The sequence below is a fragment of the Diadema antillarum genome, unplaced genomic scaffold (genome assembly GCF_040938485.1).
Source record: "Diadema antillarum isolate AM-2024a unplaced genomic scaffold, OU_Dant_1.0 seq00000187_RagTag, whole genome shotgun sequence".
NCBI lineage: Eukaryota > Metazoa > Echinodermata > Echinoidea > Diadematoida > Diadematidae > Diadema > Diadema antillarum.
The window spans coordinates 376,335-401,161 of NW_027271251.1; the positions used below are offsets into that span (position 1 = coordinate 376,335).

Genomic DNA, 24,827 nt, shown 5'->3' on the forward strand with positions numbered 1-24,827 from the left:
GCATATGTCTGCAGGAGCATCATCACTATTGCAGGAAAGACTGTTTTGTCCTGTTGACCTTCCAACCACTGAGCAGCTGAAGAAGCTATGCAGCTATGTCACAAAGAAACTCAGAATTGCTGTTCTTGATGCTGTTTCAAATGGAGGCACAGAACAGGACTTCAGGAACCTTCAGACACTGGCATTGGTGAGACTGATTCAATTCAACAAAATAACACCAGAGGAAGTTTCCGCTCTGAAAGTACAAGAATATGTCAACAGACCAGACTTCAAAACAAGTGGAACCAGTGACAGTGTGACAGAGAGCCTATCCTCCGCTGGAAGACAGCTAATGAATACACTAGACCTGATCAAAATCCATGACAAGCTAGGAAAGGATGTGGCTGTAGTAATACCACCTTTTGCAAAGGAAGCATTGGATCTGATTGTGTCTCTAAGGGAAAACTATGGAATCTTTCCTTCAAATGAATACCTCTTTGCAGTAGCCTGGAAGACGACACATGTGCAAGGGAACGATGCTGTTGCTAAGGTGTGCAAGAGTGCAGGTGTGGCAGACATAACACCATTATTACAGAGCCCAAGCATGAGGATATATGCTTCAACTGTTGCACAAGTATTAGCTCTTGCAAAAACTGAGGTTGGTTGGATAGCAAATCATCTCGCCCACTACATTCACATGCATCCCTATCGCTTGAGTGACTCAACACTAGATCTTGCCAAGGTGTGCAAACTGCTGGTAGCAATGGACCATGGATGGCTGGCAGAATGCCTTGAAGGGCCCCTTGACAACATTGACTTAGATGGTAAGTTTATGCATTTAACACAGGAAAAACTAATTGTGAATTAATGAACTAATCATGTAATGTGTGTATATAGTAAAATATACATTAACCCTAACTAGGCCGGGGGGGGGGGGGGGGGGGGGGGGGGTAAGCGTAAGTGTCCAGTGCACATGCTAAATTATAGATAAAAAATAATAAAAATAAAAAAACTCAATTCACATGCATGGTCTTACTCTGTACATGCTGATGCAGCAGAAGTTGAATATCTCCTTGTAAATATTTTTTTTTCAACATTGAGTTGACTTACAAGTTTCTCACTGTGATTAAAAGAGGGGAAAATGCTATTGAATATCAAAGTGTATATCTTCATTGAACATGAATAGGTTTTTCTCTTTTTTAAGTTTCAGATACCATGGTAAAAGCACAGTCCATAAAACGTTTCAGAACTGGAAATTTTAATTGTAATAGAGAGAACGACACCAGGATCATACTGTGCTGTAAATTGGCTGATCATGTTAATGATGAACCATGATCTGAAAGAATATGGTGTGTAACAATTGCTTCTTTATCTTTTCCTTGTGTTACACAGACATAACATGGATTGATTACAGTGCCCATCAAAGTGAAGAAGATGAACTCTCTAGAGATGCTAGCAGGTCACATGGTAATAAAATATCACATAAGCAGTCTTCCGAGAAAAAAACAACAACCAAAGATCAACTATTTTTAATAGTGCTGTGTGTGTGTGTGTGTGACTTTGCTTCTGAAAAAGAGAGAAAAAAGCATAGGTAATGTAATGCCTCCTATTTGATACATTCAATTCGTTCCATCACTTTATACATGCACTTTTGCGGAAGTCAATTTTTGCACTTGCAATCTAAAACACCTCAAGCTCATCGAAGCATGAACACATACCACCCAAAAATGACTCTGCACGATTCAAGGTAGAACACTTTTTTTTTCAAACCATGTATGATATGCTTTCATTCATAGCTTTATTTGAAAATGAATTGAACTTTTCAAAGTCTGAACCTTTTTTTTTTATTGCTATTCACCATGTGTATCTATGAGTGCTGTATCATGTCCTTGCCATGCAGTATCATGTCCTTGCCATGCAGTACCCTTTTAAATAGATCTTTCACTTTATGATTACAAGTAAAGAAATCTGAATTATTTTTTTCACATTGAAAATTCAAATTCTGAAGAAAATTGAAAATGATCCCCCTTTTTTAGTCGAGGATGGTAACACGATTTTTGGCAAATCACCTTTGAAGGACCATTGCAGGCAGTGCTAATCATCTTTGTATCACCTTGTATTACTGCAAATACTGTACCTTCGAGATTTCACACTTTCTGTCATTTCTAATACTTGTTCCATTTCATCTTTTGACTAAGGTTGCACCTTTGAGCTGGTGGTAAAAGAGAACATATTTTCGGTCCATTTATTCACGTAATTGTCCATTTGTATTCAGATCACTTGAGCAGACAGAACTCTTCTAGCAATCAGAGTGCACAGAGGAGCACTCCGGAAGCTTCCCGGGCACCAGGAAGCTCATCATCCATCAACAGCAGACAGGTGCCCAAGAAACAGCTCGGTGGTACGAAGCTATTTTCTTACTGCACTTGAGCTCAACTTTTTCAATGAACCTGCATCATGTAAACTTTGAACTGCAGAGAAGTTTTATGAAAAAGCATAAATAAGTAAAGCTACCATCTGTGCAATGCTGTCACTACTGTTCTCATTGGCACTTTACCTCTCAAAAAAAAACCAACAAAAAATAGTGAATCTAGTCCCTCTCCTCACGGAGCTAATCCACCTCTAATATGGCTAAAGGTTCCATGACATTTGCTCATGCAACAGTTGTTACAATGAAATATCTGCATGCTAGACCAAACAAAGATTCTACCCACAAACATAACCCTAATCCTAATCCTCACATCCAAGTAAATCTAAAACCCTATTACAACCCAAATCCTAACTCTCAATCCTTTCAGAAAATAAGACTGGAGCAATTGTTGCAGGAGCAAATGTTGTGTCACTGTGGCTAACAGACCGCCTCATAGTTCTTATAGTTTGACAATACATGTAATTATGTACTGTGATGATAAGTGACTTTATTCTTTGTTTGAAGGCAGAATAATTTCAAACTACAGGTGCATGTAAATTATGTTGTAAATTGCAATGCAGTTCAGCTCTTCAGCTGCTGTATAATTATGCTATACTGAAAGATTTCTTTTTCTTTTTCTTTTTCACACAGACACATCAAACCGCTCACGGAAGTGGACACCACAGGAAACGGAGGCCGTGTGGATTGGTCTCAAAGATTTCATCAAAAGGAAGGAGGTCCCCCAAAAAGATGAATGTTTGCAATTCATGGAACAGTTTCAAATTCTCTCTGGAAAGGAGTGGAAAGATATCAAGTATAAAGTGCAGAATATAATTGCTTCCATTCAAAGAAGAAGTAGACGTAAGCTGAAGGTAGCAGTGCATAGCGAGGAAGCTGTTTAGCTGAGTTCCATGACATTTGCTCCTGTGACGAAATTGCTCCCATGTACCGCTGATCTGCATGCTATCCCAAACATAAAGTCTATCCAAAAGCATAACCCTGACCCTAATTAATCCTCGCATCAAACTAAACCTAGAATCCTATCACAACCTTAAACCTAAGTCCCTGGAGAAAATAAGACGAGCATTTGTCGCAGGAACAAATGTTGTGTCACCGTTTAGCTGGTATGCTTCATCTGTATTGTGATTTCCATGCATATCACCATGACACTGTACGTTCTTCCTCAGACCTTCTGTTATCACAGTGCACTCCTGTTTTAATAATTATTTAAAAAATCCTTCGAACCTGCAGTTTTTATGTCATTATAATGATACTTTGGGATGTAACCCAACAAATGGTAAAAACATGCAACCTGGGAACTTAGGGAATGAGCACAGTTAAATTTTCCCAAGATTTATCCTTTTTGTTTGTCCTTTCGGGGCTTTATCACTTTATGTAATATCAGACCCTTTACATTGTTACTATGCATATTGTGTACCCAGTACACTATTTTGATATTGACATCTGTTGCATATTTGCATGTACAGTATCATGTGTAATATGCAAGGGAATGCACTATGATGTTGAGCATGAATTGTTGGTTGCTGGTATTCAATCTATGGAATTCACTGTTGGGTAAAAGGCCATTTCAATTCTCACTGTACTTCAGACATAAACAAAAGAGGGCAAAAGAGCAATACAAATCTTGAAAACCAATACCTAAGAAGTGAAGACAATTTGAAACTTGCTGTGATGTGTCTGACAGCTAAGGAAGAGTGATGTGGCAATCACTTTGGTATATATGCGGTACCTGTCTTTCGGTCAATCTATGTGTGGGGTTACATAGTGGTAGTTGGGCAGCCTAAGGAGGACATTACATACCAATTATTAAAAACAGAAGGATTTTCTCAACAATTTCAAAGGTGTTCATAGAAGAAAGCCACATCCCTTTAGTCAAAGGATGATACAGAGATTATTCAACCTTGAAAAAGAAACACTTGAACAGCTGTATGCGTATTTCCTCACATATGATACATACACTGTACATGCACATAATGTAGGACTTCCACATTGAGGTTCATATTCATTAGACATTGTTTGTACCAATAGGTTCAAGGTGTCTTTCTGGAAGCAAAGAATTAATACAGGTACAAGTTTGATGTTGTAAGTTTTTACAGTTGCTATTCAAAGATTATTGAAACATTCTTATCACCATTTGAAGTCACTTTAATACATTATATATGTACAATTTTAATTGCCTCCACTTGTAATTCTTTGACTGCTTTCTTGTGTGATGATTCAGATTCAGGGCTTCTTTTACCTGTGAAGCTATATTACAGTATTCAAGGAGGAAACTAGATAATTTTCCCTTGAAGTTTCTTGCATTGTGAGTTCAAAGTGTGCTGTTTTAATCACAGAATTTTATGTTCATTTGTCAATACACTTTGTATCATATCTAAAGAGTAACTCCTTGTAATCGAAATGGTGATACTTTGAAATGAAAAGAGTTCGAGAAAGAGATTGAAGCAGAGGAGTTTCTGTTTTCGTTTTGACATTATTGTGCACCATTTTGATGATGTACACTTTTTTTGTAGTGTATATAAATTACCTTAAGTATCATACTGTTTAATTGTCATCAGTTAATATGCAATGAGAAATGCTGTGTCATTTTGATGTACTGTTCAATGTTTTTGTGAACTGCCGACCATTGGCCACCTCTTATGTATTTTTTCCAAGCAATAAATTTCAGTTTTATGGCATTGATGTGAAAGTTTTGATAGTTAGGATACAGCCTCTTCCTGACAACAATAATAAAGTAATAGTGGCTATATGTAAAGTGCAGTAAAGGACACAGGTCCACCATTTGGTGCTCATGGCAGTTTCAGAAAAATGCATGTAAAAAACATGAGAACAAGAAGAAACTAACAAGCAAGCACATTGCCAATAAAGAACACAACTTTTCTGAACATTGTAGAGTGCAGAATCTATATAATGTAAGGAGAACGAATGCATTTTCAGCTTGGATTTGAATCTCTCTGTTGAAGACAGTCAACATAATTGAATGGGCAATTAAATCTACATTGTATATTGCCCTGCATAAATGACCACTTCCTGTTCCACTGGGCTGTAAATCCTGTTATGTTAGGTATACATGCCTTTATCTTAAATTTCATGGATTTTGCCAGAAATGTGAGAAAAAATTACTTTGTATCTTTTTTTTTTCAAACTGGCAATAAGTGTTACCATTTTTGTCTAACATTCAGTCACGTATGCTATGAACTGCTTAGTTGTTGTTTTTCAAATCTCAGGAAACCATATTTATTTTTCATCCATATTGAGTTCTAATCTGGCTTTTGATTGACATGCATATTTCTATTGTGGCCAAAAGCCAATTAAGTACAGTATGTATCAAAGATATTTTTCTCTTCCCCACCACTTGAGGGTAAACTAGAATGGTGTCTGATTTTTCATGGGGTTGCTATTACTCACCTAGTAATGGCGGACTTTTTGCGTAGTGAAATAACATTTTTACAGCACATATTTGAACTTTTGAACTTTATGCGAGAATGCACTTTTATATTTGGCTGCTCCTCGGTTCCTCATTTGCTAGTGTGTTCGCAGGAGGGTGAGGATACCGCCTCGTCGTCTTCCAGTGCTCCCTGTGCACTCACAAAACAATAGTACTGGGTGTATGCATGCTCCGCATTCTAGTACTTACTGGGGAAAAGCTCTTCAATGGTATTTATCAGCTAACATTTCAGTGTCTGTAGGAGCTTACAGAGCAAGGAAAAAACAAATTTGACACAATATCTGACTTTAATGCAGAATACATTTCTTCTTGCAGACACAGATAATGGATGTTAGTTCATGGAAAGTGTGCACAAAGAGTCAGAAAAATGTAGTTAAAATGACATATGTGGGCAAATTGTTAAATCTTTGTTGAACATGTAATAAACTTGCATCACCAGAATGAAAAAAAAAATGAGTAAATGAAATAAAACTAAAATAAAAAGAGATGAAAGGAAGCTTCAGACTGCTCTATAAATCTGGATTGCATTGTATTTTTACCCATATCCTGAGCCTGTGTGTACATCCTGGTAGCAAGGAATGAGCTTTCCATGAAGCACTGCATTGCATTGCCAACAGCCATGAAGCCAACCATGGCAATCCAGAACCTGAGCACCTTGGTAAATGCATGTGCCATCTTTGAAGACTGTAGTAGAGAGAGTGAGAGAGAAGATTATGTTAAATCACTACATGTTCGATTAAATTATTACATGGATAAACATGGCTTACACAAGGCTGGAAAAATATGTAAGCTTGATTCTTCTGTATTAAAACACAGTAAAGTATGAAAATAAACGCCGCTTTCCGGATTTTTTTTTTCTTTTAAGATAGCAACGATAATCTTGTGATTTATCAATTTCAGGTTCTATGTGATCAAATTCAAATGCACAATGCCTGTAAGTAAGTTATGCAAACAATGTTTTATCTGTCTATAAATCTATGTCTGGATATATTGTCATGCCTCTTACCATGATGTAACCTCATCTCATGAGTCATGAGCTCAGCTTTTGTCAAAATGGACAGATAGGTTAGCTCTTGAATTGTCTAGAGGAAGAAAGGACTATTCAAAAGTCTAAACACATGCAGTTGAACATGTACTCCCTCAAACTTTACAAACAATTGACATTGATCTTTAGGAGTAGACAAAAGTCATCACAGGTTTACACTTACAGGGATGCCAAGTTCAAAAAAAATTTATGAGTGAGATTTTCATGACTAGGCATCTCAGCATGCGAATGTGTGCGCGAGCGAGGGTGTGGGAGGGATTTTTTTCCCCCTGTGGCCTGAGTCCCACGGTAAGGAGCTTTTTCAATTTTTAGCTCTTAATGGTGCGATCAGGTGCATACTCCGGTGACTTATATACAAGACAAAAGGGAAATATACCGTCATTTGCAACTAGCACTTTAATCTTTTGAGCTATGCTCATTATTATAGGCCCAAGTTGCAAACTTCGCCTGATGCGTGAGAAAAATGGGTGCCATGCGTGAGATTGTGAGATGGCCCCTAAATGCTCGAGTCTCACGCAGAATGCGTGAGACTTGGTAGCTCTGCACTTACAAAAATTAAGGTATACAGCATGCGCCCTTTATGCAGAAATCTGAGTGAATCAGCACTAAGGTACTTTCATATCCATGTCAACATCTCAAATTCCGCTGACAGAAATTCCAACAAAATCACAGCAAATATTTTATAGATTTCCAATCACACATGTAAATATGAACCAAACTGGATATTGGAATGTGTTCATATCAATGTCAACTTTCATGCTGTTGCTCAACATACTATGTGAGCCTCACAGTACACAGCAGCTGCCTGCACAATCTAAAATAAGCCAGTTCGGTGTTCCACTTTGAGCATGAGCAGAAAAAGGTCATTTGTACCAGCAGAGCTTGTTGGTTTTTAAATTCACTGAGATAAGCATCTGTGATGTAATGATTATTCAAGTAATCCTTGTATTAAAGTGGTGCTTGCCATCACATCCACCTGGCAGCAAAAGCAGTATTTGGCAATATCAATAGAAGAAGATTGTCATTACATTCAATGCAAAATAAATGGATGTTTTCCGAAGTGCCAATCGATGGATCATTCGGGTCACCTGGTCTATGCGAGTACATCCTTTGTTTGAACATGACTGATGAATTCCATGAATTGTTACATCGGGCAAGCTAATGCATTCTGTTGCTTGAAGACTAGTGGAGTGCCTAATCAAATGAGAAAGAAGAAAGGTCATTTGTACCCATCTGTACATGAGCTAACCCTGAACTGGCTTATTGAAGTTAGTCTACTATCATGCAACCTATCTTCATGACTCCACGGGAGCTAAAAATCAATGTACAAATATGACTATGGCAAATTTAATGGAATTGGTTGAGAAATATAGTTCCTAGACTGCTCACACGAACATACACAGACGCAGACAGACAGACACATGCTTTTCTCCGACTTCTTTCAGCTTGCCATAATCATTGTACATTAATTTTAGCTCCTGGTTACTTGAAAGATTCATCACATCATATTACACAGCTAAATACAGTTTTAAATAGTGCAGGTGGCATACACCATGACAGCAAATTTATATAAGATTATATAGAGACTCATGAAAGAGTGAGTCATTCTGAGCAATGACATCATCAATCAGTGGACATCATCACATCATCATAACATAATTTGAAGTAGTAGGTGGTCCTGTCGAGACTTCCGGTCGTTCTCCTTTATGAAGTACTAGTAGTACATGATCCTACCTAAACTATGGTGTACGTGTAATGTGTGCTGGGTGAACAGACAAGTAGGCCTAGCCTACAGTGCAGTGCAGTCCTATTATCAGGAAAGAGATTGGTGTTGTGGATGTTGGGAGGTAAAGAAAGTTGACATCAATATATCAACACTTCGGATAACTGATTTGGTTCAAATTTGCTCGAGAAATTGGAAATACACACATAACCTACTGTATTACATCCAGGTATTCAGTGATTTTGGTGCAATTTATTTGGTTTTGTGGAATTTCAGATATGTAATTTACATTAGTCATTACATTTGTATTCTGGATCTGGATCTGGATGAATACGCTGAAAAACTCTGGATAGAGTATCACTCAGCACTGTGGTGTGATGTGCAGCTAATCACAACGGAGGTGATGCTGGAGCGCTTCTTTGAATGTGTCAAATCTATGAATCTGCTTTATGTTACTTGGCAGATTATTCCAATCCTTCGCTGTTCTATGGAAGAAGGAGTTGGCGAGAGCAGTTGAGGAACCGTATAAAGTAGAGTAATTATCAGGATGATAACTTCGGGTTGTCATACCTCTCGGTGCTTGAGCGGGACTGATATAATCCTCGAGATTTAAATCAATATTACCGTGCTTTATTTTATGAAATGTTGATAGCCTTAAAAGCTTGCGTCGTTCTGGGAGTGGATGAAGTTTGAGATCCTTTATCATTCCGGAGACAGAAGATTGCCACTTGTAATCATTACAGATGAATCTGGCTGCTCTATTTTGTACTGCTTGAATCTTGGAGATGTTACGTTGAGTGAAGGGGTCCCATACTGTACAGCAATACTCCAAGTGGGGACACACTAGGCTCTCATATGCTTGTAATTTAACATTTCTCGGTGCATTATGTAAATTACGACGAAGGAAGCCAATCATGCTGCTTGCTCTGGCTGTAGTTATATCAATATGTCTATTCCATTTTAATTTGTCTGATAAGACAACTCCTAGGTATTTGTGACTGGACACTGTTTCTATCTGGTGACCGGATAAGGTGTACGTGTGATGAATGGATTGAGACTTCCTTGTGAAGCGCATAACGTTGCATTTGTCCAGCTTGTATTTCATTAGCCATCTTTTTCCCCAAGCCTCTAAGGTACGTAGATCTTGTTGAAGTATGACGCAATCTTTATGTGTCTTAATGGGACGGTAAACTACACAATCGTCTGCGAATAAGCAGACGTTGGATGAAACTTGATCAGGGAGATTATCAATATATGATAAGAAAAGCAATGGGCCCAGAACAGTGCCTTGGGGCACTCCTGAAGAAACATGAACGGGTCTTGAGGATGACCCTTGGACTACGACTGTTTGTTCCCTTTCTGAGAGAAATTGTGAAATCCATGAAAGTAGTGAGCCCTGGATTCCAAGATACCAGGTACTTGAGGCGATGAAGGAGCCTCTGATGTGGTACAGTATCAAACGCTTTTGCAAAGTCTAACACAACAGCGTCAACTTGCTTAATGGTTTTGACAGAGGAGAAAATATGATGAATTGTTGTAATCAGTTGGGACTCACACGACCGTCTGGATCTGAATCCATGTTGTGTGTTACTGAGGATATTGTTATCCTCCAGATGGCTCATAATGTGGCGATAAATGATATGTTCTAAGACTTTGCAGCAGATGGATGTGAGGGATACCGGCCTGTAGTTGGCTGGGTCGGATCTGCTACTATTCTTGTACAAAACATTTATGTTAGCTTGTCTCCAATCTCGGGGTAGCGTGCCAGTCCGAAGACTTTGCGTAAATATGACTTGCAATATAGGTGCTACTTGCGCAGCACATGACTTGAGGAATTTGGGAGAAATGCCGTCTGGGCCTGAGGCTTTATTCACATCTAAGTTCTTAAGAAGTTTCATAATACCTTCTGTAGAAATAATCAAATCTGATATTGTTGGGATTTGTCTCTGTCCCATATGAGGAATATTAACCAAATCTTCTTTAGTGAAAACTGATTGATATTGATCACTGAACACTTCAGTTTTTTCACGAGCTGTATCGGCTAGTTTTCCCTTGGAATATAAAGCCGATATACCATTTGTGTCACGCCTCTTTTGCTTAATAAAAGACCAAAATTTCTTGGGGTTGGAAATGAGTGAGTCAAAAACTGTTGTTCCTAAATAATATTGTTCAGCTTTTCGAAGTTCTTTTTGGACTTGCTTACGAAGCTGCCTATAACGGCACCAGTTCTGATGGGATCCATCTGTTTTGGCACTATAAAACGCCCTATTTTTCTTTCTAATTAATCGCTTGAGGGTTCCGTTTATCCAAGGAAGATTAAATCGAGTACTCTTATACCTTGAAGGAACATTTGAATCAACACTGCTATGAATAGCTTCCTTAAATGCGTTCCAGTTCTCCTCCACTGTCTTATGTGCATAATTGGCCTGGAAAACTTGAAAAAAATTTTCCATATCCTTTCGGAGATTAAATGTAGATACATCCCATAAATATTCTAAATCTTTCTACGTTTTGCTTTATGGAGAACTGGGCGTAAAGAAATTTCTCCTATCATATTAAAATGATCAGATATTTCTGCTTTTGTTACGATTGGTACCTCCAGCTCCAGTTAAAAAAATCCATCAGGAGTACAAATCCAACGGCCAAGCCCCCCCCCCCCCCCCCCCCCCCCCCCCCCCCGTTCCACCAGCCCTGAATACGGTGTCACTCTTCTTCTGTAACTGTCAGGTTTTCTGCAATCAGTTATTAGCACTTAGCAGTAAGCGTGATAATGTTTTCCGACGTGACATTTCGTCTTTCAGTGTTTGGTTTGTATGGACGGATTTTAAATGCCAACACAATTTTCGGTAGGTGGGACAGCTGACAGTGACAAAGTAATTACCACTGCACTAACGAACGTTTTGGGGTTCTTCCGTTTTGTATGAGGCCGTCAATATTATACAGCTCAACACAACTTACTTGTGACAGTGTAGACAAGTACAATAGGTAGGTCCTACCTCTTGGGTAATAGTATCCAAAAGGAAAGGGTACGTCTCGTTACTTAGGTTAGCTGAGCTGAGCTTGTTCCTCCAGCCGGTTTGGTGAAGCCAGCGCTAGTCGACAAGCACGCGCTACTTGAGCTAGTAGCTAACTGAGCTAGTATCAATAGCTTGAGCAAAGATCGTTCGATACGATCTTTGGTTTGAGCAAGCAGCATGCATGGTACTCGTGGCGCCGCAGCCCCCGGGTCGCTGGCCACCGCGGCGGCGGTGTAGGTGGGTGGGTGCGTCGTCCGCTAGTAAAAGATTTGGATGAATGGTATCTGAGAGTGGACTCATGAGGGCGCATATCGCAGACGAAATCCAGTGCCGTATATTAAGAGAGTCTGGCCAACTCATGAATTGGACGCCATGTCGTTACCCAGCGGACAGTGCGCTTAGGGTTTTAGCGCGTGCGCTTGGGGAACTAGCGTGTACGCGCAGGCGTCCCAAAGGCGCAAGGGACATACTGTCTGCAATGCTTAAAGGTGCATGGTCCCCGTGTTTTAGTCAAATGCGTACGCGGGTGCACGGCGCAAGTTTCCTATAGAGACCTACGCTATCGACTTCTTTTGGCGCTTACGCTTTGGCCCACTTTCCCGAGTCCGAAGAAGTCCGATTCACTGTAGTCAGTGGTCCGATCACAGTTCGGCTCATGATTCGGCTGAGAGGGATGACAGATTTAGCAAACTTCTTTTGTGATGTCATAATAACAAGCACATATGCACGCACCCTGGCATTACTACAGACTGCGCGATGCGCAGAGAAGACAACAAAGGCAACGTTACTTAGCAACACCTACGCACTTTTCTTGATGACAGCTCTACTTCGGTAATCTTCGGCAGTATCATCAACAGCGCCATCTACACTACCGGGACTATGCCCCTTTAACTTTTTTTTTCTTAGAGAGGGAGAGAGAGAAAGGGGGGGGGGTAGGTTGGGGGAGGGACATTCTTTCATTCCAACCATGTTGAACAAAGCCAACTGTCATGGCAATCATTCTTACACATTCATATAGACACAAACACAAAGGTACATAAACTTGATGAATAATAGGCATAATTCCTTTATAGGAATATCATGATAAATTGCTGTAAAAAAAAAAGGAAGTTACAATGGCGGGGTCATTATCTGTCACCAGACTGTATGCTATAAATATATTGTATTTAGCAAGTTGTCCAGGTAACAAGATTGTTGTATAACAAAATGATATATAAATTTACAATTCTAGCTGTGCACAGACGATAGACGAATTCCACAATTGTTAATGATTCGCACGTACATAACCATCAATTACCATCCTATTTACTCCCATATGTATGAAACTGGCATGAAGGCCTACTAGTACACATTAGTATGTAATTCAAAAGGAATACACTTATGTACAATGTACAACATGGCAACGTCATCGATAAGTGCGTATTAAGGTATGTAAAATGATCTCAAATTGTTTAAAAATAATTTAAAGAGAAAGATCTGAAATTGAACTAAGCACAAGACAGTACCTGGATTACGTTATGAGGGATATCCTCGGTGGCATCCGCACCAAATTAGAACTACACTGCCATGATCATTGAATAGATATGTAGTAAGTAAAAAAACAAATGAAAATGTCCTATACAAGATAACGGCGACTGGTAGACCTCCGCCATATTGTTCTCTTAACAGGTCTGGAGTACGTCTTTCCAATGTTACACGAAAGTTTCACATACCTGGTAGAAAAAAAAATGGCGTGTTTGTCACAAAATTTAATGCGTCGAGTGTTTACTTTCCCTAAACTAGGTGTGAATGGATGGAATTTTATTGTTAAAGACTCGCAGACTGAGCAAGTATTAAGGAATTTGAGCATTTTTACTTTGACTAATCTATCTTTATGACAATTCAAATACTTTGAGCGGTCATTTAAAAAATATAGGGAAAATCCTGTCATGTTAGTATTTCACTTGACCTTTGACCATCATAGCCAAAACCTTTCCGTACGTGTCAATTTGGAGTGATGGTGGCATGCCAATACTGTTTTTTTTTTTTAATATACATTGGGTAATCCCCAAGGTATGGAGGAACTATGTAATAATATTTCAACAATAGATCACACCTGTAGATAGTAGAATTTCAACATTTTCCTAACTTTGATCCTTTGACCTGTAAAATGAATCTCACCTGGAACAGAAACGAGTTGCTACTCGATGACCAGATTTCTGGTCGCACTCTCATTTCCAACTTTTTCCTTCCTTTTGTGTTTGGATCTGCTTTCTCGTCGCACTCCGATTTCCCACTTTTTCCTTCCTTTTAGATCTGTCGGAAAGCGGTGTGCAATTACACTAATTGTGCCAGGTTCTTTCATGCAACGCCATGCTGCGCAGGAAGGCATGACGAATCTTCAGTTTATCCAGGGAGTCACCTCCCTAGTTTATCGCGGTAAGATAATAATATCAAAATATCTTTCGTGTATACCTTCTACTTCGATAAAGTAGACAACGGCAATGACAATTATTATACCCACTGCACCGTGACCAATATTGGGGACGTCCTAAAGGCAAGCAACATTAGCGCGTAGCTGCGCGAAATGAACAATGGGCACTGCGTGTGAGCTATGCTCGCGCCCGCGTAATTGACTTTGGTAACGACATGGCGCCTGTAGATCATGGGACCAGCTTTTGACCAATCACAGGCTTCAAATCTCATATGCCGAAAACCGAGTTGGCCAGACTCTCTTTATATACGGCACTGACGAAATCGTGTTGACTCGAGCATGTGCATGCAACATTGAAAGAGAGAATTCGCGTTGATGCGACCCAAATCCAATGGCGCACTTCCCAAATGCAAACAGAAACACATGAAATTTTTAACTAAATCGACGATAAACGGATAGTAATGATAGCAATAACAGTGATCACAATAATGATGATGTTGATGGTGATAAGAATAAGTAAGTAATGATGATAATAATAATAATAACATATAATGACTATGATAGTTATGATGATCATAAAACCTGACAAATCACTGTTCACTGATAGTTTGGGCAATAAAGTTTTGTGAAAAATAAAATTTACCACAGTTATCGCTGTCATGATAACATGTTGTGATGCGAGACTTTGAAACAGCTGCAGTCGTGCATGGAATCTGCTTTTGCGATAGAGAGAATGGCGATATATGAAATAATTGATTTTTTTTTTATATCCAACGTGTGTCAATATAACCTATAGTATGTTCAGATAATGAGTATATACATGTTTTCATCGATATGTTATAGCCGAGGCAGAAATAAAGCAACCTCTACAGATGTTGTGAACTTATATTCAAGCATTAGATCAAGCCACTATGCATGTAATATGAAACGGTCAAGCTTGTTGTGATTTTATTATAGTGAGGCCCTAATTCCAGGCTTGGTTGCACCATATTCCTGACACGTTAATGATTCATGTATAATTTATTTATTTATTTTTTATTTATTTATTTATTTATTTATTTATCTATTAATTCATTTATTCATTCATTCATTCATTCATTCATTCATTCATTCATTCATTCATTCATTCATTCATTTATTCATTCATTCATTCATTCGCTCATTTTCATTCATTCATTTTTAGGAGGATTCTGTACGGTATGCAGAACCCATGTTCAAGTGATTCTTGCACACTAGTTTCACCGTCATCTTTATATGTAGCATGACTTATGTTTTATAAGGGCCTATCCTCCACCATCACGACGACCACATATAAAGCATAACAATAATGTATTTCGATGAGATGTACATAGGAGGTAGCCATCAACAGCTAAGGCTGGCTGGGTTGGGTTGGACTGGGTTTGACTGGAAAATCGCATTAGTGAATAAGCTGCCATGACAGTCGTCGCAAGAAGAGCAAGCAATATATAGGAAGACGGGAAGTGAAAGAAGAAACATGGAAAGAGGTTAATGTGGGGTGCAGGTGCGGGGAGTCTATGATAGCTCTAATCAGTTTTGTATCAGTTGGTGCGAATTTTTGTCTGGATAATCTAGTTAAAGGCATAATTTACCATTTGCAGATGAAACAAAAATCCAGCATTAGTGCTTCAAAATAGTTCTAAGATGTGAGTTAGGGATAGAAACAACCAATGTAAAAATTTGAGCAAGTATAATCGATGTTAAGTATTGTTATTCCCGGTACACGTGGTTCAGTGAACAGTGTCCGGGCATTAGCATTGATATTCTATTTACATTTTTTTTCCCGACCTGCGCATCTCAATATAACTACATGTATATCTTTACAAATGACTTAGATAATCTATATCAAATACAATAGCTATAAAAAAAACCTCGAATAATATATTATTTACTCATTATTTATCTAGCGATCCACGTCCCACAAGCTTTGCTTTTTAGTGGATCACTATTTTCCATAAACGAATCTATTTTCCGCACGCCCACGAAGTATATATGCATTGTTCCTCCTAATTATTGTATATGTTATTATGTATATCTCGGATACTACATTAATCTTTTGCAAATGTTTGAACAATATTATTTCATGACATGTATACTTTGTATACTATGTTTTGATTTTCGTTGATTGGAAATAAACTATGATTGAATTGAATTGAATTAAATATACAAAATGTGGACAATAGTTATAATAGAAATGTTTCCAGACTAAACCTCTACAGTGTTAAGGTTTAATGAGAAAAATGGTGATATCTCCTTATATCTTGGGCTTTATTGCAAAATGTGGTAGGGTGTTTTGTGATACAACTGACTTACACGTACGCATCAAAAGTGATATCTTGAACATTTTTTTCAATCTCCCAAAAGTAAACAGGACCTTTAATATAGGATTGTCACGTGTGGTGTGTGTGTTTCCGTGTGTTTTTGTGTGTATATAGGCCAACTCCATGTATTTGTAATGACGAGTTGGGTTAAAAAATTGAAATAGTGGATATTTTATACTCCTCGTCCCGGACCGCATATCGGGGTACAGTCTGGTAGATATACATAATACTTTTTTCTTTCTTTTTTTTGTGTGTGTGGGGGGGGGGGGGGGGAGGGGGGGTTGGTTTGAAATATACTCATCAATCATGAAAAACGGAAAATCATGGTACAAGACAGTATATATAGGGGTATTGTATGGGGGAACGGGCAAGCGGGGGACTCGAGGGTGTGGGCGGGGATTTGAATTGCACCCCAGTGTATAGAATTGGGAGGGGCGCACCTCTATTTTTGTTTAAAAAAAGAAATAAAAAGACTGACAAAAATGGGGGCACCCCCTTTTTGTAAAGGCGCCTCCCCTTTACGGAATTTCTGGATCCGACCCCGCACCTCAACCTACGCGAGGGAGCTTGTGCATTTTATACACTAAAATTTAAATTCAGCGAACATTATTTTGGATGCACGACTATATACGCATACCCCGACATGCCGTCATATCCCAGGTTACGACGTTGTCATCTCTAGACCTATATTTATAGCGCCATATTGTGTTCGTATAGCCGCACATGCACTATTATACGACTTACGACTATACGATCGACTGAAAGACTTTGGATCTGAAATAAACAAGCTTGTTTATTCGGTTACAGCTCGTTATTCCGAAGGTTCTCTATTCCGAAGGCTCTTTAGTCCGAAGATTCGTTATTCCGAAGGTTCATTGTTCCGAATTTCATTTTCGGATTAACAAATCTTCGGAATAACGAACCTTCGGAATAACGCCACTAATGTTCGGATTAACGAACCCTTTTTCATTTTCGGATTAACGAGCCTCTAGGTATAGGGAAATTGTGTGTTTCGGATTAACGACCCTTCGGAATAACGAACCTTCGGAATAGCGAACCTTCGGAATAACTAACAGCACCCGTTTATTCTGAGGCTATTGTGATTTATTTCGGATCCAAAGTCTGTCAGTCGAATAGTCGTGAAATGTATATATAGAAGTATGTGCCGCTGCTCTGAGACTGTTTACACACTGCCATCATGCGGCAGCAAAATTTTAGCAATAGAGGTTTATATGAATGCCTATTCCGCCAATTACCTGCATGTGTCGATGTTTTTGTTTGCTTTTGTTTTTTGCTTTTTCCGCAATTACAATAACAGTGACAATAATTGTACTTTTCATATTTTTTTCGAAACATGTTATTACAATTTTGAATAGTAGGACCCATTTCAGAGGGTTGTAGGGGTGTACAAACTTTAAATTTGGGACCCTGCTAGCTGATCAGCAGGATCACATGCAGTTTATTAGCTTTGGAGATTTATTTTAATCACTTTCCGATACCCATCATAACAGATTATTAAAAGGCAAAAAATAGTGAAACAAATAAACACGCACCCGCACACACACAAACGGACAAACCACAAACACCAAGCAGTTACTATATACAGTGTATCTCCGCCCCCTCCCCCCCCCCCCCGAGGATATTTATTATTCTTCATCAACAACATTCATCAAAACACGTAATACATCATAATATTTCAAACAAAGTGATTTGTAATACAGGCAATGAAATATCGTGACTCAGACCATCATGATCATGTATCAAGGGAACAGGCGTCTGAACAAACACCATTTTTCTGAAACACTTGTACTTTATAATTATTTCTTACAATATTTTTTTCCTTATCATATGCTATTTCCTTATACTATCTTCACATAAATCAAAACGAGGAAGTATTCCTTTTATTTTACAAACATAAATTTCATATCTCAGAAGCATAATTTATAGTGACACTATTCAATGCCGAATTATCAATACCCCCGAAACCAAATGATTTATTTTCCGTCGTAAATATTATTTCTAACCCAGCATTAACATTAATCCATTCTCTCATACTTCAACCCACAGTCTATCAACATATTGACACTCGCTAAAAAATGTATTAACGTTTATTACTTATTACGAACGAACATTCTTTTCTTTCAATCAGCCCAATTCTATTCAACATATTTGTATAAAATCTATCAAGTAGGCCTATATTCTAAATTGAAACCACAGTAAATTAACATCCGGTGTGCTCTTGAACGGGACCAACAAAACAGATTGCCACTTCTTTTCCTCGAGTTGTATTAATTGCTGCCGTATTAAAATTGCGTTACAGTATATACTCCATTCTTCAACAAAACAGCTTAAATATGTCGACATCCTTTACATTGTTTGATAACCAATCAATTTAAAATATCGGGTATGGTGTATATTGGTTGATAAAAGTTTTCCATCTTAGTCATTCCTCTGTCACAACCTGCATTTTTAACCGCTTGACATATTTCAAAATAATTTTAAAAAATAACATCAATAACATTTCCTCATAAAAGCAGTAAATGGGAATACATTTCCTTTTTCATCGAACAAATCATTAGCAAAACGAATTCCTTTTTTATACCACATTCGTTTAAAATCCGACATATGCCCTACAATTATTTTTCCACAAAGGTTGGCACTGGAAATGATTACAATAAACCGAAAGTATAAATCACCGTAAGCTGCGGAATACTTCTTTCCAAAAAGGATTAGAGGTCGGCCCTATACATGTACGAGCACGGGGCTTGTTCAAATAGGAAATCATTGCCGAGGCTCATATCTAATTGATGGGCCTGTGGTGTAAAAATATGCTCAATAATTTTTCTGACCATTTTATCCGTAGTTAATAACAATTGCCTATAATCCATGGTATTTTCATGCTGTATATAGGCTATGCATAGATATTTATCATTTTCACTCTTCCTTAACGTGCATATGTGTGAAACATTTGAATACTGTTAATTTAATCAGGTTTCCGTTCCCATATAAAACTATGAAACGATTTATCTGATTCAAAAATTACCTTTAGGACTTGCCAAAGACAAAAATAAATTATTCAGTTTTGATAACAACAATGGCTTGATTACTACAACTCTCTCTCATTCAAAAATTACCTTTCGGACTTGGCAAAGACAAAAATAAATAATTTAGTTTTGATAACAACAATGGCTTGATTACTACAACTCTACCAGGTACAGTTCAAGAGCGTTTATGCCAAGTGTTCACTTGTTTCCTAATCACTTCCATTTTGTTCATTATGCTGAACAGTTCTCTCTAAATCAATTAAAAAGTGTATACCCAAATACTTAAAACCTCCTTCACTGACACACTGAAGATTCCTTTCAGGAAGCAATTAATCTGCTCTTTTCTTACATTTTCCTATCCATATAACTTTTGTTTTATTTTCATTGATTTTTAAACCAGATTATATTTGCAGATCTATCAACAATATTCATTGCAATAGATAAATCCTTCTCTGTATACCTGCATCTACAACAGTGTATCTTGATTTATGATAATACCGCCCATCAGACACCCTGGCCATTTTTGCCCCCCCCCCCCCCCCCCCCCCCCCCCCCCCCCCAATCTTCGCCGACACGATTTATCACACACACGCTGACATAATACGCACGCCGTGCCAGTCCGAATACACACAACCTCTCCTTTGGTATCCATGAACGCTACAGCGCCCCTCGGATCCGGATCGGACGTTCCTGGTATCGTCAAGACACGACTGGCCAACAGTCGAGTCTAACATATAGACATATGCAGTCACACAGCGTGTGTTCATATCATTTGTGTTGCGTGCCGATGCGAGGAGGATTTTCCCGATGACGGTATTCGCAAAGACTCGAGACGGGACAAAATAACTTGCCTTGTCGGATTAATACTGTTGGATATTATCTAAGATGGTCGCTCGTAGGTCATTGAGAACATGGCTAACGTGAAGGTTGCCGTACGTGTCCGTCCTCCTTGCAAAAGGTAAGTTCAACGATGATTAAATTTCAGTGATTAATGTCCAATCGTTGCGTACTTGCTTCCCCGCCACTGTCGGCTCGAATCTTCTCCAGCATACCCTTCCTACGTGTACGTCTACCGTTCACCATATGCACGCACATATACCCGGCCTGTCAGGACGTGCGAAGTCTGAGAAAGTTGTCTCTCTCTGAGTTGTTCAAGAAGTTGGGGAGCTCAGAACTAAAACAATCTCTTCTTACCTCCCTGCTATTAAAAACTACACACACACACACACACACACACACACACACACACACACACACACACACACACAAAGGAAGCAAACTGCGCAGTTATCATGGTTATATGGTTTTGTTTGTATGTTTGATTGTTGTAGCGTAAGAAAATGCTACCGGTACTTAACTTACTTCTCTGTTTAGTTGTTGTTATGTTAGCTGTAGTGTAGGTGGTGAACATGTCATTCATTTGAATTAACGATTGAAAATCATCCACATTTATCACCAGTTTAATAGATGGAGACATGTATCTGCTTTCACTAAAATCAGTGTAGATTGATGAATGAAGCAATTGTGTTCATCTCTTATATCATCTGTATGATGACATGACAAAATGGGTTTTGAGAGAACCATAAGATACAATTATTCTAACATAGCAAACCCTGATAATGACAAGATTGTCAGATACCATGCTTTGATGGTATCGAAAGAAGTACAGTGTACATACACTAGACAGGCCTACTTCATCATGATATTTGAGTATGACATTACCAGTACCACTGCTCTGGGAGCTGCAATGCATCAGATTTCATTCATCAAATGTTCAGAAACAGTCATTTAAGGGTTAATTTAATACCAAATAAGTCATAGAAATTGAAATAGCATGGTTTAGACTTTAGATTTTTAGTTTTAAGCAAGATGCATTCATTATGCTTCATTTTAGTGATCTCTGCACTGTGAATGCTTCATTGCATAAATCTGCAGTAGAAAAAAAACCCCAATGAAGCTGCTTGTGTTTTCTTGAAGAAATGAAGAGTTTGTTCGCAAAAACCGATAAGTCCATATTTGCCAAATTGAGATATATGCAATTAAAGGTCAAGAAAAATAAAGAGAATAATAAGAAAATTTTTGCTTCTTTTGACCATAACTTTAAAAATGTACCTTTATATGTAGTGACCAATATATCATTTAAAAGGTATCATTTTGTACTTTATGACAGAGACCGTACTTCAAAATCTTCAAAAATGGACTTATTGGTTTTTGCGAACAAACTCTTCAAATGAAGCTACAGGAATTCCTTCAAGGACATCTTGTCAGGTTTATCATAAAAAGAGCACATCACAATTTCAGCAATGCCAGGGTGAGAGAGCAGACCTACATGTAGGCGTGTGAGATTACCACATGCATCACACATCTTCACACTGCATGGCCTGTGGGAGTGAATTGACCACGGTGGGGGCTTGTGGGGGGTGGGGGGGGGGGTGGAGTGGGATACGTTTATCAGCAAGGGAGAATGAACTGGTACTAGTGAGTTGAAACAATTGCAGATATTGTTTATAACCAGAGATGCCAAGTTCAAAAAATTTTTATGAGTGAGATTTTTATGACTCGGCATCTCGGCGTTCGCGCGCATGCGCACGCGAATGAGGAGGGTGTCCCCCTCCCATGGTAGGGAGCTTTTTTAAATTATTAGCTCTTAATGATGCGATCTGGTGCATACTTACGTGACTATTTTTTACTAATTTTGAAAGGCAAAAGGGAAATATACCTTCAATTGCAACTATCACTTTAATCCTTTGAGCTATGCTCCTTATTTTTGGCCCAAATTGCAGACTTCACCAGATGCGTGAGAAAAATGGGTGCCATGCGTGAGATCGTGAGACAGACCCTATTAAAATGCTTGAGTCTCACGCAGAATGCGTGAGACTTGGTAGCTCTGTATAACACTCCTGGATACTTCCGTGTTTTCTGCTGTGTGCAATATTGTATAAATTGACTGACCAGTGTTTAATAAGTGTTATAGGGCTAGATGCTCTACATTTATTTTTGTGAGTACTGTAATCCCATAAAACAAAACTGATATTTCAATGAAGACAAGTTTTGTTGAGAGTTTTGTGTGATAGTGGTGAAATGCAGGCACTTTTGTATCTCAGAATGACAAATTCCCAATCATGTTTGTCTCTCCTTTGTAGGGAAGAAGATGCCAAAGCCACTGTTATTGTCAATGACTTCCAAGATAATGTCCTTGGAGTGACCAATTTGAAGGTAACTGATTTTTATCCTTGGAAAACCTAATTTATGTGTAATGCCATTTTACCAATGACATTCAAAGTCACAATGTAATGTTTGTCTCTGTACAATACTACATGTAATTATTGTTGCCATTGTAAACTGTTGTTAATGTTTTCATCAATATCATCATCACCTTTAGTCATGTTTGTGTAATAATTTTAAAAGGTCTTGAAATATACTGATCTCACATTCAGCTTGTTGACTACATGTACTTCCCCATTTTTTTTTCTTCCAACCTTCCATGATGTTAACAGTAATGTGGTACTATAAGGAACATGCAGTTTTCATGCTAAAAGGGATCCCTAATGTCAGAACACTGAAATCATATTATCATGTGATGCAGGATTCAGTAATTGGTACACATGTAATCGAGTATGTGTTGATATTTCACATGACTGTTTTACCAAAGATGATTGTGAAACCAAGAGGACTGATATGAAATAATGCACATTCCTGTTTTGACAATTGGCTCAAGAGACCAGACCTGTCAGTTTACAAACAGACCTCTGATTCATGAGGAAAATATTTTGATGAATTAAATGTACCAGGCCAAATTCCTTCTGTAAGTGGAGCCAATCAAAGAGAGTTTTGCTGCAGATTCCTGAGAGTTGAATGGAATGGGGTCTCTATTAAAAGTGTTGGTTTTATTGATGATACACTGTACATACGCTGCATGAAAGCCACCCTATGTAGTGACAGTCTTATTTTTTCTTCTTCATTAGATTGCAAGAGTGATATTTTATATTTGTGTTCCACATTTGATTTAATCTGGGCAAGCAATTGAGGGGTTGTAAAAACTAGAACTCCTTCTAAGTCACTTTGAACATCTGTTAAATCAGATTTGCTATTAGTAATTGCATGAAGCTGTAGATTGTACACCATAAACCCATGACAGAAGTTTGCAGGTATTCTAGGTTACAGTAAATATCTGAAATACAACTGACTTATTGCTGCACAGCTGTTACCATGGGAACTGCACTTGATGTTTGATGCTCTTATCATAAATTTGTTTCTGAATCTGGACCAAAAGTAATAAACAGTGGAATGATCTTGAATTAATTGGTATTCAATGTATGAATAGTTTTGTTTCATTTGACTTTATTTTTTTTAAGCTGATGTTATATCTCTCTGTGTGAATGCCATCTACTTGCCAGAAACATTTCATATTTGACACTTTCACTGTATTTAGGAAGGAACACTCAATGCAAGCTTGGCTTTACAGTGACAGAGTAGTTAAATATTTTATGCATCACTGGTTGTGACTAGTCTTTGCAAGCCCACCAAAATCTTGATTAATGTTCATGTAGCTGTTTGAAATGAAAGCATTCTCTGAATTTGCATTCTTCTATTCTGATTGCTTTAGGCATCTTCCATTTGTCCCTTGAAAAGGACTTTCATGTGAAAATCACAATTAGTGAAATAGTATCAACATTAATAGTTTGTTTGATATGATGATAACTTGTTACTCCTTACAACTTTAGAGAGCACATTCAATGCAATATCCCAGTATTGCTAAAGGACACTTGGCCAATTTCATCAAAGTTCACTGACTCAACTTGCTTTATGATTTCACAAATGAGAGCATGTCTGTCTGTGAGATCTCAAATTATTTGTGTTTACTTATTTTGTAGTTGTTGGGTGCAAAATTAAGTCTGCAATATTCTCTGTTTTGATACATGTATGCTACAACAGGCATAAATCACTGGTGCTGCGCTAAATCTGTATCGCGATCACATCTGCCTACTTTCATGTCTGTCACTCTATCTTTGGCTGTCTTTCCTTACCTGCTTCCATTCTGTCTTCACTTATACAGCTTGAGAACTCGGAGAGCGGTAACCATCACAAAGAGCGGATCAAGCACTTCTCATTTGATTACTGCTATTTCTCCCTCGATAAGAATGCCCCCAACTATGCCTCCCAGGAGCTGGTAAGTGCATGTGAACTCCTACCATTGCCGTGGTAATGCAAGCATCCAACGGCCATCCCAAGTAAATTACATGGAGTAAAATAGGAAGTGTGCTATGCATGATGGGTCAATTTATTGTGTTATAGAGTTTACTTCAAAAACTTAATTGTCATATGTAATACGTACATGTGTACTTGTGAGACTATTGTTTCCTATTTAACTTTAGGTTTTTGTTTTGG

The 24,827-nt window shown here is 38.2% G+C and overlaps 2 protein-coding genes across 2 annotated transcripts in view; one reads left to right on the top strand and one right to left on the bottom strand.

Annotated features, from left to right (window-relative positions):
* The window catches only part of LOC139728593 (ergosterol biosynthetic protein 28 homolog), a 62,394-nt gene extending 50,735 nt beyond the window's left edge, over positions 1–11,659 (bottom strand). Inside the window, exons 1-2 of the mRNA XM_071639532.1 lie at positions 11,585–11,659; positions 6,398–6,542 (exon numbers count right to left, since the gene is read on the bottom strand). Coding sequence (XP_071495633.1) covers positions 6,398–6,533 — 136 coding nt within the window. The 5' untranslated portion in view covers positions 6,534–6,542; positions 11,585–11,659. The remainder of the gene's footprint in view (positions 1–6,397; positions 6,543–11,584) is intronic.
* Positions 11,660–20,249: 8,590 nt separating this feature from the next.
* The window catches only part of LOC139728616 (uncharacterized), a 116,173-nt gene continuing 111,595 nt past the window's right edge, over positions 20,250–24,827 (top strand). The window contains exons 1-3 of the mRNA XM_071639557.1: positions 20,250–20,397; positions 22,583–22,655; positions 24,496–24,609. Coding sequence (XP_071495658.1) covers positions 20,351–20,397; positions 22,583–22,655; positions 24,496–24,609 — 234 coding nt within the window. The 5' untranslated portion in view covers positions 20,250–20,350. The remainder of the gene's footprint in view (positions 20,398–22,582; positions 22,656–24,495; positions 24,610–24,827) is intronic.